At 44.7% G+C, this 13,168-nt stretch overlaps 2 protein-coding genes across 3 annotated transcripts in view; both read left to right on the plus strand.

Moving 5' to 3' along the window:
* Nucleotides 1-1,560: 1,560 nt before the first annotated feature.
* On the plus strand, nucleotides 1,561-12,284 carry DHX33 (DEAH (Asp-Glu-Ala-His) box polypeptide 33). 2 transcript variants are annotated; one of them, XM_010573514.1, is made up of 11 exons: nucleotides 1,561-1,726; nucleotides 2,445-2,672; nucleotides 3,482-3,652; nucleotides 4,561-4,746; nucleotides 5,460-5,571; nucleotides 5,960-6,119; nucleotides 6,548-6,636; nucleotides 7,233-7,360; nucleotides 7,939-8,142; nucleotides 8,918-9,004; nucleotides 9,766-12,284. In XM_010573514.1, exons 2-11 carry the CDS (start codon nucleotides 2,514-2,516, stop codon nucleotides 10,072-10,074), a joined length of 1,605 nt encoding a protein of 534 aa, XP_010571816.1. In that variant the 5' UTR covers nucleotides 1,561-1,726; nucleotides 2,445-2,513; the 3' UTR covers nucleotides 10,075-12,284. The 2 variants fall into 2 exon arrangements, with proteins under 2 accessions (XP_010571816.1, XP_010571815.1); XM_010573513.1 differs by having other exon boundaries at nucleotides 1,646-1,726; nucleotides 9,650-9,857.
* A 251-nt stretch (nucleotides 12,285-12,535) lies between these two features.
* The window catches only part of C1QBP (complement component 1, q subcomponent binding protein), a 5,328-nt gene continuing 4,695 nt past the window's right edge, over nucleotides 12,536-13,168 (plus strand). The window contains exon 1 of the mRNA XM_010573899.1: nucleotides 12,536-12,650. Coding sequence (XP_010572201.1) covers nucleotides 12,536-12,650 — 115 coding nt within the window. The remainder of the gene's footprint in view (nucleotides 12,651-13,168) is intronic.

Raw genomic sequence — 13,168 nt, forward strand, 5'->3', positions numbered from 1 at the left:
CTCTCCTCTCTTGTTTCACCATCTGCCTGGAGTTCAGTCAACTTAAAGCCAAATGGCAAACCCCTACTCTTTGGAAAAAGTATCTCCTCAGCTAAATTTTCGGGGACGTTCTCTAGTTTTATTAGGTTTCCTTTGAGGCCAAACTAATAAGCTGTTTGTCTGACTTTCAGGAGCTGAAGACGTACAGCTTCCCACCTGGAAGTCTAAAGACTCAGCGCTTATTAGAATTAAATGAGAAATGCTTTGTATTTCACTCCTACAAGTGAGCACTTCAAAAAAAAAAATCAGTCGTGATAGCTGATAGGCACAACTGCATTTATCTCCTTTCCTCTCTACAATCCTGAGATCGTCATTATTGCTTGCTAAATATACAGTATAATATGCCACTTAGAATTTTGCAGCTGTGGAGTGAGGTAAAAAAGCTCACCCATGATTTCCAGTCTGCAGCTGCAGTGCTTACAATTTGGCTTTCCAATTCTTCTCTGCTTGGTGGCCATCCTTCTGAATTTCTCATGCTTCTTCTTCCTTCTCTTGTCAGTTCTCACCTCACTCCCCCATGTGCTCTGTGCTGTTGCTGTCTTGCAAGGATTGAGAGTACAGGGCACTGTTTTCCAGAGCCTCACGCTCTTTCACATAGAGCGATTCTTGTAACAGGCCAGTAGAAAGCTGAAGGGGATCTGATTTGAGTCACAGGTGTGTTTTAAGCTGTAATAAAATGTGCAGGAAAACGACAGTGATGTTGAAAACATTCTCTGCTTTTCCGTGCACATTGCACTTCAGACGGTTTCACTTGCGGTGCCTCTAAGCACTGTGATTTGTGTGACATTATAGTGTGCCCAGTAAATTACACTTTTTGCTGCTGACGCTGTGGTAAGTATTGATGGTAGCTGTCTGTATTGCATCTTTGGTAGAGGGGTCTACACAGAGTTCGTGTTGGAAATACACCTGGGGGGACATGGGATAGTGTTTGTTATCTTGTGTGCTAGTGCAGTACGGACAGATAATACATTCACCTGAGCCTGAAAGGACCATCTCTGATTTCCGGAAGGCACAGAGAAGGACTTGCTGGCTTGTTGGTGCCCTGAGTGCTCCTCTAAGAGAGCCTCAAACCTTAACTCGCTACTTGCTGTTGTGACAAAAGCTTTGATTTGCTTACAGCTTTACTTTGAAACTTCCTAGTGCATAGTGTGAATATATGCATAAAACCAAACTGATGTCTATTCCTTGCTCTGCATGGTTATCTTCTTACGTTGGCTGTGTTACACACCAAATGCTTCATATCTAGACAGACTGGAATGTGTTTCTAAACCAGAGTGTGGCTGGAGAGAACCTGGGTGAAAGGAGTTTTGTAGAGGAGTGGTCTAGCAACTAGAGCAAGGCGTTGGGGTCTGACTCTGGCCTGCCGCTGCTTTATGGTGTGACTTTGGGCCAGCTGTCGAACCTCTTCCTGCCTTCAGCCTCCCCATCCTGAAATATGGTTAAAAGTTAACATTAAAAAAATGGGTTGGGACCTTTCATTTGAAGATGCTATAAAAGGGAAAAACTATTCCCTTGATGTTCCTTAGGAGAAACGGGCTCAGGGAAGACCACTCAGATCCCTCAGTACCTCTACGAAGCGGGAATTGGTCGCCAAGGCATCATTGCTGTGACCCAACCTCGCAGAGTAGCAGCTATAGCCTTAGCTACCAGAGTCTCGGACGAGAAGAAGACAGAGCTGGGGAAACTGGTAGGTGGTTTACAGAGTCTTTAGAGATTTGGTTTAGCACTGCAGCATTGATGGGGCTGTATCAGGGCTTAATGGGTAAGATAAAAAACAGCCACAGGGGTAATAGGTACTCTTCATTTAATAATATGCCCGAATAGAAAAAAATGGCTGTTTACCTGCTTCTGTGGCTTGGGGTGGGCCATGTTTGACACTCTCTGTGGTATTTTACTTCTTGATTATTGTCTGTGTTCCTCCATTTGAAAAAAATACTCGTTAATGAATAAAACAAAAATGTTGTGCTCTCTTCCATTGCTCCCTGTATCAAAAGTCACTGTCAAGGAGAGCAGAATGCTGAATCTGTGGAGATCTGTGAATCTGCAGGAGAAAAGTGGAGGAGAAAGACTTCCCCCTATGTAAAAACTTTGGAGAGCATGGAGTAGTTTCTAGCAGGGGAGGAAGGAAAGGAAACTTGGAGCATTTGTGATAAACTTCTAGTTGGGGAAAAAGCCAATTGGGATACAGTGTTGAGAGCATCCTTTGGGTGGATTATTAGATTGCAAGATTAACTGCTCACAGACTGCAAATACACTGTTACCCTTTCCAGAGCCTCCTTGGAGTTCTAGTTGGCTCTGTCTGATGCATTGACCAGAGTGCTTTGTAGTCCTTCCTCATGGTATGATGGCAACAAGAAATGCAAGTAACTTTGTGCTTGTACTTTCTGTAATGTTCACTTCCGTAGGTTGGCTACACTGTACGCTTCGACGATCTTACATCTGATGAAACGAGAATCAAGTTTTTAACAGATGGAATGCTGCTTCGCGAAGCTATTGGGGACCCTATGCTGCGGAAGTACAGCATTGTCATCCTGGATGAAGCCCACGAGAGGACGATCCATACTGATGTACTCTTTGGAGTGGTGAAAGCTGCTCAAAAGAAACGAAAGGAACTGGGCAAACTGCCACTAAAAGTATGTGCATCTAGGATGGAAACGAAGGGCAAGGGATGGGGCTTGGACTCTGAGTGCTATGAGTATCTCCTGGGGTTTGCTGAAGTGTTTGAAATTTCAGCCTTGACTATTTTTCTGTTCCTAAAAAGTCCCTTTAAATCTGAATAGTTAAGGGTGGCCAACTTACTATGTGTGGGCCTGATATGACACGTCTGAACAAGGTATCTGGTCACCTTCACGCTGCCTTTTTTCGTAAGAGCCTTTTGGGTGTGAGCTACAGACTAGATGCATTGTTGGGGGAAGTTTTGGTACTGTTGCTGAGAGCACCCTGGATACAGGAGCTCTCTCCCTGATACGACAGCTCTATGACATGCTCACACTGGGGAAGGAGGTTGCACGTGTGTGTTGGGTGGACATGTAATGAATTTATGTGAGTACATAACGAAGTGTGTGGAAGCACGTTGGTTTTGATGGGGGAGGCATGTAGGGAACTGGTAGGGTCCTAGCACAGCCTTGTTCAACGGACCATTCTACAGCCTGGCTTCACGGGTACTCGGCTCTCTTCGTTAAGAAAACAAATTCTTTTGTCAGAAAAGAATTTTAGCATGTCTTTGCTCATTTTATCATACCAACGCGTTACGCTTGTGTGATACCAAAGCTGATGGCTTTAACAAGGAAAGATCACTCTCTTCTGTCCCAAACGCTGTGTGGTTTTTGCTGTTCTGAGCGCGTATCTCAGTCTCAGAAAGCTGACTTTTGGCTAGTCCAGACTGGTAAGTGTCCTGCTGGATAGAAACTGCATGCTAACTCATCTTCTGCTCATATTGAAGGTGGTCATCATGTCAGCTACGATGGATGTTGACCAGTTCTCCCAGTACTTTAATGGAGCTCCTGTTCTCTATTTAGAAGGCAGGCAGCATCCCATTCAGGTCTTTTACACCAAACAGCCTCAGAGTGATTACCTCCAAGCAGCACTGGTGTCAGTCTTCCAAATCCACCAGGTATGGCCGTCTTGTCAGGTTTGTGCCTCTCTGGGGCCATGGATTGTTGATCATTGGGGTCACAGGTTGCTGTGGCAGAAGAGATGGCTTGAGCTTGCTGCTGCCAGATCAGAGATGTCCCTAAAGTGCTCACTGCATCCTCTGGGAAAAGTGGGTGGTTAGGGAGCATGCTGGGTTAGTGAATTGGATTGGCTCAAGGGAGGGATTGACAAATGCCAGTGTTATTCTAAAAGTGAAAAGAAAGATTGGAAGTGGTCAACTGTAAAGAGCCTTGGGTCGTGTGGGGAAAATCTAGGCATAAGCTAACAGTAGCGTGAAGATGATTCTAATTTACTGTCAAAGTGTAACTGCAGAGCAAGTAGAAATCTATTAAAATGACACCTTATAGGCATTTCGTGACTAAATGTTTGAATGCAAAACTGCCAGATGGTTATGTCATTTAATTAAACTGCATTTAATGTTTTGAAGATGCTGCTGCTGTTAGGATTTGGGGACTTGTACATCAAGGCTAGAGTTGAAAGGAGACTGCTAAGCAAAGCTCTCTGATGTCAATTCATACCTAATACCTAAATGTTCCTCTCACCCGAGTTCTCTGTTTACTGGCTTGTACCTGGGTGGCTCGCTCATTTGCATGTCCTGGACAGTTATTTATGAAATAGACATGTGACTTTAAGTGACTCCTCCATCCTGTTAAGACTCAGTCCTGCAAAATGTAGTTTACTCTTCACCTCTGGTGAATCCATGGGGAACTTCAGCCTGTTGCATACCTTGCACCACATGTGTGTCTTTTCTTTCTTCCTTACCTGCTTTGCTGACTTGCTGTCAGGACAACATCTCATTACAATCTCGGTTTTCTCTCCCTATCCAAACCATCTTAACTTCTCACTTGCTTTTTCCTCTGGCTCCAGGAAGCACCCTCTTCTCAGGACATCCTGGTGTTTCTGACTGGTCAGGAAGAAATTGAAGCAATGACCAAAACATGTCGAGACATTGCCAAGCATCTCCCTGATGGCTGCCCACAGATGATGGTGATGCCTCTTTATGCTTCTTTGCCCTACTCTCAACAACTCCGTGTCTTTCAGGCTGCCCCCAAGGTGAGGCAATGTGATGGGTAAACAGGATGAGTTTGCTTGCATGAGTGTTTGGAAGAAGCATGTGGAATTTAAAGGGTTAAAGCTGCATGTACTGATAGTAAGTGATAGTCTCCGCTGTCTTTAGGCTGAATGGTTCCAGTGTGATATAAAACAATGCATCTGTAATGGTACTAACAGATGCATACAATAAGTCATCTGGGATCATAAAAAGAAGGAAGGGTTAGGGGGAGTGAAAAGGGCAGTGGAATTGAAACTTGCCCATTTCATAGGAATTTTATGTCCATATCACAAAAAAGCTACAGCAGTCAATGGGCTAAATACTAAGAAAGCTAAAAACCTGGGCATATTTGGCAGGGCCATAAGAAAAGGAAATTGCGCTGCCTCAGGCACTTTTGTACCTATTTAGCAGATAAATAAGAATTCAGATCTTGTACTTGTGTCAGAAATGAAACCAAAATGGTTTAAAGACATATTGATAACAGCTGTCCTGAGTGGTGTATTTTGTTGCAAGTGTAAGCACATGTTTTAGAAACTGATTAGAAGCTAGAGATTATCTTAATTTCTGAGAGCTGGCATAGCAAGCATGGCATGTGGTCATAACATGCTGCAACAGTATGTAGGCTTGGCCCACGCTGGCCAAAAGTAGCAGTGTTTCTTCATTGCAGCTAATCTAAGCCGGCTTTTGACTGGCTTTTGTTTGCTTTTCCTTCCAGGGCTGTCGCAAAGTGATCCTGTCCACCAACATTGCAGAAACCTCCATCACCATTGCGGGAATAAAATACGTTGTGGACACAGGCATGGTCAAAGCAAAGAAGTACAGCCCTGGTGAGGAATTCTAAGGAGCAATGCAGAGATTGTTTTCAGTTTTGTAGAAGTTATTTGAGGCTATAAGCCCCACTGAGAGCTCATTTAAAACACCCTCTTCACTGTCTAAATTAATATCCCAGGTTTTAGGTGTGGGTTTTGGTGTTGGGTTTTGGTTGTTTTTTTGTTTTTTTGAGTACCAGCCATGTGGGGGTAAAAATCTGTCAAATATGAATCTTCTCTTCAAGGACACAGTGCATGATAGCTTTGCTTCAGGGTGCTAAACCAAGTAAAGTCTGATCAATATTTGGATGGCAGACCCTGGGATTTTGTTGTTGTTAATCCTACATGTTTTTCAAAGCTGTGCATTACACAGACATTGACTGAAGTGATGCTTTTCCATACATAGAAATTGGTCTGGAAGTGTTGGCAGTCCAGCGGGTGTCGAAGGCCCAGGCTTGGCAACGCACAGGGAGAGCAGGGCGAGAAGACAGTGGGATCTGTTACCGGCTCTACACAGAGGATGAGTTTGAGAAGTTTGACAAAATGACAATACCTGAGATACAGAGGTGAGGACAGCACCCTGATACCGTCATACTTCTTGCCACATGTCTTTTATGTACTGTTACGGATGGAGCTGTGTAAAGAACTGAGCAGCAAAACTGGATCTAGGGTCTGACTGATTGACTTTTAAGAAAAATGAACTGTGGAGACTAAACAGAAAAATTAAGAAGCATTTGCTCAGGGTGGACAGTTGGGCTCTGAGTCTCCAAACACATGGGCGATAGTTCTCTTGACTTTCCTCCAAATCTTGGACTTGCCTCTTACCCTTTCTGGTTTAGGAAGTAAGGCTTCACTAGCCAGCATTGGACTAGTCTCTGTCAAGTTGCAGCACAGGTCTGAGGACTCTATCTCAGCTTATAGACAAGTAGAAGAAAAGAAAAAAAGAATTAAAAAAAGAAGAGAACAATCTCAGTTATTTTTTCTGCCTATGTAGGTGTAACCTGGCCAGCGTGATGCTTCAGCTCCTTGCTCTGAGAATTCCCAATGTGCTTACCTTTGACTTCATGTCCAAACCATCTCCTGGTAAGTGGTTACAAAGGCAGCCTTGGAAAAAAAAATGACAAATGAGTCACTGAGGAATTGCTTAAAAATAATGTCTTCAGGCCAGCCAGAGAAGATGGAGTATGGAAGGTCAGGGCTGTGAAAGAGGAGCAGCCTCTCTCTGCTGCATCTTCTGCTGGTGGTCCAGAAGTCTCAGATTCATTCGCTTCTCATTGCTTGTGCTCAGTCTCATCAGAGCAGCCATGGTTATGGTTATGGCAGAGAGCTGGAGAGTCTGGCTTCCAAACAGAGCAGGGAGCAGTTCTGAGTCATAAAGAACATGAAGGTGTGCCTTGACTGTCAAGGAGGGTCATAGAGAATCTCACACAGCTTCTGCTCAAAGCTAGGGATGACAGCTTTAGTTTTGCCTCCATTTTTGCTGCTTAAATTGGAAAAGGTGATTGTTCTGCTGGATAGAGGGGGATAAACCACAGTTTGGGGCACTAATTTCTCTAAACAGAAAGTACTTGTCCCTCTGACCAGGGGGGAAAGAGGTAGTGATGGTACCAGCTCATCCTTCACATCCCCGCCAGTGCCAGCCAGGAGGCCTCACAGCTGGAACATCCTTGTTTTGACAGATGCCATTCAAGCAGCAATTGAGGAGCTGGACCTGCTGGGAGCTGTGGAACGAAAGGAAGATCAGCTTGTCCTAACCCCCCTGGGAAGGAAGATGGCAGCCTTTCCACTGGAACCAAAGTTCTCTAAAGTAAAAACTACAGAAAAATCAGCTAATTTTTATCTCATGTACTCTTCCCAGTAACATTGTCATTTCTCTTTCAAACTCCTTAAACAAGGTCTGGAATTTGGGGTGACTGCAGCTGTATTAGTATATTTGCCATACATTAATGAAACACAGCTTTATTTACAGCAGCTGCGCGCTGGTTTGCTTGTCCTTTGTTGTTTAATTCAGGGAGATCTTTTAAAAGATGATTTGTTTCCTCTGGCACCTCTGAAGCTGAAACAAGGCTAATTTCCTTGCGATTTCTGGGATTGCTGGTAGCACTGTTTAGCAGTTTCATGAAGTGCCTCATGCTGTAGTTGATTTTAGTTGCCATGTTTGTACTGTATATGAACTGGCCAGTCTCAGGAAAGAGCATGACAGTTGCTGTTAAAGGTGCCTGGTGGAGCCATAGGAGGATTTACCGTTATCTCTAGGCCCAAATGTTTATGAAATTGTCCTGAACAATGCCTGGTAAAGTTCCTGGGCTGCCAGTGAGCAGAAAAGTCTGCCCATCTGAAGTGGATTTGGTCGACCAAAAATCAGTTTTGTTCTGTGATTTGCAGACCATCCTCATGTCCCCCAGATTCCACTGTACAGAAGAGATCCTGACCATCATGTCGCTGTTATCAGTGGACAGTGTCCTCTACAATCCCCCTGCCCGGCGGGATGAAGTGCAATCCGTCAGGAAGAAATTCATCTCCAGTGAGGGGGATCATCTTACCCTGCTCAGCATGTACAGGGCCTTCAAAAATGTCAGTGGCAACAAGGTAGGATGCTCCAAGGATGCCAGTGCTCTCTGCGGGGCTCATGGTGGTGAGGAGCTTTTTTGGCATACAGCAGAGTGACATCTGCATCCTTCATGGTTGATGCAATATGCATACTTCCAAAGCAATGAGAAGAGAGGACTTACTCATCCTTTACAATTGAGTAATTGGAGAAAGCTGTTCAAATGCCGAAGGTTCCTCAGAAAGCTGTAGCAAAACTGGTTATCAAAGCTTCATGAGGCCAGTTCTGTAATCAGAGCGAGGTCTCTTCCTTCACTGGTTCCAGCTGGAAACAGGAGGGAATTGGGAGAGTGTTGAGACTTGCTGATAAATACCTAGACGTGCTCTTTGGCAAGATTCATTGCAGAAACACTGAGCATATTTACAAGCAGATTTTGATTTACCCTACCCTATAAACTCCTCAGTTTCATTTGTAGATCTGTAGACTAGTGTACCCCATTCATTGCAGCATCTGTCATTCTTAGGCGATTTGTTTTCACAACCTGTGGGACAGCAAGTGCTGTTTTGCAGCACTCGGTGGCCTTGCAGAGCAATTCTGAGTGGGAAGAGAACAACATGTTGTTTCTTAGCACTGTGGAAGTGAATGTAGACAGAGGGGAGTAATCAGGGGTAGAAATATGACAAGGAATTGGGTTAGCACCTTTTCTCTGAGAAGGATGGTGTGTTTGGAGGATTCTGCTTTTCATGGTATCTGAAGACTGTCATGCTTCTTGGGTGAAGAAACAGGCCCTTCTAACTCCCGGTGTCTCTGCTGCAGGAATGGTGCAGAGAGAACTTTGTCAACAGCAGGAACATGATGCTTGTGTCAGACGTCAGAGCTCAGCTCAGGGACATTTGTGTAAAGGTAACTTGTGCCATACTGTATTTCTCGTGTTTCACCTGTTTGTATTTTTGTTTGTCCCCAAACTGATTTTGCTGTGCTCCAAGTCCCAGGAGTGAAAGAGTGTGGTTTTGTTTTCAGTCTCCCATGAATAGTCAGGTAAAATTCTTAACTCTGCAGCTGCACCCCAAAATCTCAGAGCTGCAGGGCTCAGTGGGTTGAGGAGATGTGAAGAGGGAAGGGGAGCTCTGGGAAGGCTTCTCGGCTAGAGGATTGTTTTTCCTAAGGGGTTTTGCTGCTTTAGTGTAGATGGGAATGTGCTATGTGCATCACTGAGTGGTATCAGCCTCAGCAGCCCATGCTGGCTGGCTTCTTCACAGAGTCAGCCGTTCAATTTAACAGCAGTTTTCACATCAGCACTGTTCCTGCCAGTCACAGAGCATAAGGCACAGCATGGGAGCTGCTGCTGAATTGCTTGCAGTCTGTATGTGACATGGGAGCAGCCATTCAGCACCCCTGTCCTGCTGTGAATGCTAGTTGGCCTGAAACTCGCTCCCAGGAGAATCTCGATCCATTTTGCAGCTCATCTTTTGTTTGCTATTAGTCTGGATTAGCCTAACATCTACCTGAGCTGAATTCCTAGCGGTCCTTTTGTATTTCCCATGCTAGCAGGATTGCTGACACAATATTGCCTGATCTCAGAATCCCACTACCATGGGCCTGTGTTTCTCCACGAGGGTGCATATACACACTTGCTTACTCTTGTGTCTCATGCTGCTGAACAGCTATCGATACCGATTCAGTCCTCCCGCTCAGACACGGGAAACATCCGCCGCTGCCTGGCTCACAGCCTCTTCATGAACGCCGCGGAGCTGCAGCCGGATGGCACCTACAGAACTGTGGACTCTCACCAGTCAGTGGCCATCCACCCCTCCTCCGTGCTCTTCCACTGCAAGCCAGCCTGCGTGGTTTACAACGGGCTGCTTCACACCAACAAGTGCTATATGCGGGACCTGTGCGTGGTGGATGCAGACTGGCTGTATGATGCAGCACCTGACTATTTCCGCAAGAAGCTCCGAACAGCCAAGAACTGACCTGTGGGTCTGGGACCAACAGGTTCAGGGTTTTTAGGCTGACCCTAAAAGACTATTTTTTTGTTTTGTAATGAATGTACGGGAGCAGTAGAGCTTTGCCTTGCAAAATGGGTAAAAACCTTAGAGGAAAGTGTCTTCTCCATGAGAGCCAGGCCTCACAAGTGTCTTAGAGGCTTAGAACAGTTTAACAGTTAATCTGTAAAAAGGGGAACATAGTATGTACTCTGTGTGCGGGTGTATGTGTGTGTGATAAACCTATACTGGGGGGGAAAGGGGAGCTGGTATCAGATTCCAGTTTTTAATACTTACTGAAGTTTAACAGGCTTAGGTAGGAAATGAAATCCTAAGAGCTCTTCTAAGCAGATTTTATATTTTTGACGATTGTGCTTTTATCCTTAGCAGGTTTTATTGGGGAAATAGGAGAAAAAAGTTTTAAAAGTCTACATACAGGGAAAAAATGCCTTTTTTTACTATTTCTAGAAGGGAGGTGCTACTGTCTTTTACTTCATCAAACATCTTTCTGCCTGCATGTCGTGTTCACTGTCTTGGGACCTTACGAAGGCCAGTGGTGGGAATGCCTGCTTGGACAGGGTCTTCACTGCTTGTGTCTAAGCCTCAGGGGCTGGCAGTGGTTTCTTGGAGAGGTTGTCCAGCTGCCTGCATGCTTGGCATCATCTTTGTTCACCCTTTTGCTGTTAGGACATGTTGTTCCTCAGCAAATACTTCTGGCTTTTCTGACTCTTGTCTGTGCACTTCTAGCTTTGGAGTTGGCACACCAGCCACAACAGCTAATCAGGCCAATTTGAGGGAGACTTAGCAAAATGAGAGTGAAGATGTGGTTTAGAGATTGGACTTCCTTTAAAGATCCTTGATTCATCAAATGTTTGTGTCTTCTGCTCTGACACCAGTGCTTCTTCCCCATTCTGCCTCCACCAGCCCTGTGCCGGTTATACTTTGGTTTTCCATTAGAAGTTTGGAGCTTGACATTGTCAAGAACCACAGATCTACCATTAATATCTATTATTTGGGCTTTTTCTTCCATATTCCCTTGGCATCTACCCATCTCTCTGTTTCCCGTTGGAGAAAAGTGGCAATACCAAACTAATCGTCTTTTTAAGTACTGGAATTAAGAAACTAGTCCCACTCTAAAGGGAAAACTTGTTCTTTAATGTGCAGGAATTTAATGTGAAGCAAAGTGGATTTATTCCATTATCACTGTGTGTTGGTGGGGGGGGAAATGTTTTTAAATGATATCCTAAGTACTTCTGAAATAACCTCTCTGGGAGAGGTAATTTCCAGTTTCAACAGAGTCTGTTGACATAGTGTAATTTATACAGATTTTTGGACAAGTTGAACTAAAGCTGGTTAGGTGTCTGAAAGGGTGGGAGAGGAAGCTGTTCTGCACATGCAGTGTCATTGTGTAATATAATGGGGTTAGTTTACATGATGGGATTGTCCTTGTATCCTTTAAATAGCAACTTTTTTTAAAAAACAGCTTATAACATATTAATAGGGCTGCTCAGGGATGCAGTCATATTGACTATTGGCAAGCCCTTATTCACTCCATTTGCTTGGGGAAAGCTGCTGACTTTGCTTGTAATCTGTGGGGACAAGCTGCATTTGCCATATAATAATTTGTCCTTTCTGGTTACACGCAAAACGGTTACACAACACATTGTAATATGCCTTTTTTTTGGGCTCCAGTATTGGCTTACCTTGGTTTTCTCTTTGAAAACTGGGGCAAATACCTCCTTTGTTCTTTTTTCTGCTGTTAGCCGGAGCGTCACTTGTGCTGATCTGCAAATTGCCATCTCCCGAAGAGTGTAAGCAGGTACCTGGTGTACCTGGAATAGTCTCATCTCTCAGCCTGTTCTTAGGAAGGGTGATACTGAATGTCTGCCGGGGTGCAGTGGAAAGGCACACACATCCCTTTGTTGTGCCTCTTTGCAATATTGTTCTTTAGTGGTTTGAAGAAAAAAAAAAAGGGGGTGGGTGTGACTTGTTATTTTTGTATGTATGACCAGCTGCAGTTTTGGATTGATATTTCAAGAGTATGCAGCTATTTCAATTGTTCTTACTTATATGAATTGCAGGGAATTGTCAAAGCATTGTATCTGTTTCTTGGTTTTATAGACTTTGCATCTGTAGGGGAAAATGGAGCATAAGCACAGTTTGTTTGGGCAGTCTTAAACAGACTCTTAAATGAAGAGGGAGGGGATGGGTGTTCATTTCAAACTAATTTGTATATTTTTCCCAAAATAAAGAAGTGATGGCAAAAATCCAAGTCCAGGGTGTTGTTTTGTGAGACATGAAAGCAGTGTGGATGGAAGACGTGATCACAGGCCATTTGTATGGGACAAGTCCCAGCATTTTCAGTTTTTGCAGGAGTGTCTTCATTTTAAAGCAGTCTGGGGTGTCTGCGTGCAGCTGTTGAAGACGTTAAGGTGTGTTTGCATGCAGAATGGACCCTGTCGTTACGGGTGCAGTGCTCAAACACCAGTGTGGAGCTGGGAGTAAAAATCCCAGTCCTTTGATGCAATGGGGTGATGGCGATGCTCTCCTGCTGCAGCCTTGCGGTGAGCAGCACTGGGCCTTTTGTGCTGCTACTCAAGAGAGGACAATAGTGCCAGCTTTTAGACAAAGGGAACGCTTTGTGCCAGGAAACAGTTTGCCTTGGTCAGTCTTCCCTCTAAAATATTTATTGCTAAAGGAAGAAAAAAAAACCCCAAAATAATTTTTCCTTTTTTGTGAGTAAACTGGTGGGGTGTTGCCGGGAAGCTGACTATTCTAATAAAGAGTGGGGCGATGTACAGGTGTAAAGCTTTCACCATGTACGCTGCTTTTTCTGCTTGCAGGCACGAGGGAAGTGCTAGCATTTTTCCTGCATCCCTAAAGCTTCCTCTGCGCTTTCAGCGGTGCCCCAGCCTCACCTCACGGTGCTCAGTACGTGGCGTCCCTGCCCCCTCCTCCTGTCCTTGCTTTTTAATTTTAAGTTAAACCCGCAGCGAACGATCCGCCGGGGCCGGGGCTCGAACCTGCGTCCCATTCTCGCCGGGGCCGGGGCTCGAACCCGCGTCCCCTTCTCCCCGCCGCG

This window comes from Haliaeetus leucocephalus, unplaced genomic scaffold, assembly GCF_000737465.1.
Source record: "Haliaeetus leucocephalus isolate CR32 unplaced genomic scaffold, Haliaeetus_leucocephalus-4.0 Scaffold395, whole genome shotgun sequence".
In the NCBI taxonomy this organism is placed as follows: Eukaryota; Metazoa; Chordata; class Aves; order Accipitriformes; family Accipitridae; genus Haliaeetus; species Haliaeetus leucocephalus.

Excerpts from the sequence above, each read along its gene's own strand:
- DHX33 (XM_010573514.1), top strand. The coding sequence starts at position 2,514 with ATGCTGCTTCGCGAAGCTATTGGGGACCCTATGCTGCGGAAGTACAGC. Across the intron at positions 8,143-8,917 it reads AAAATGTCAGTGGCAACAAG|GAATGGTGCAGAGAGAACTT; the intron begins GTAGGATGCTCC and ends TCTCTGCTGCAG. Across the intron at positions 9,005-9,765 it reads TCAGGGACATTTGTGTAAAG|CTATCGATACCGATTCAGTC; the intron begins GTAACTTGTGCC and ends GCTGCTGAACAG.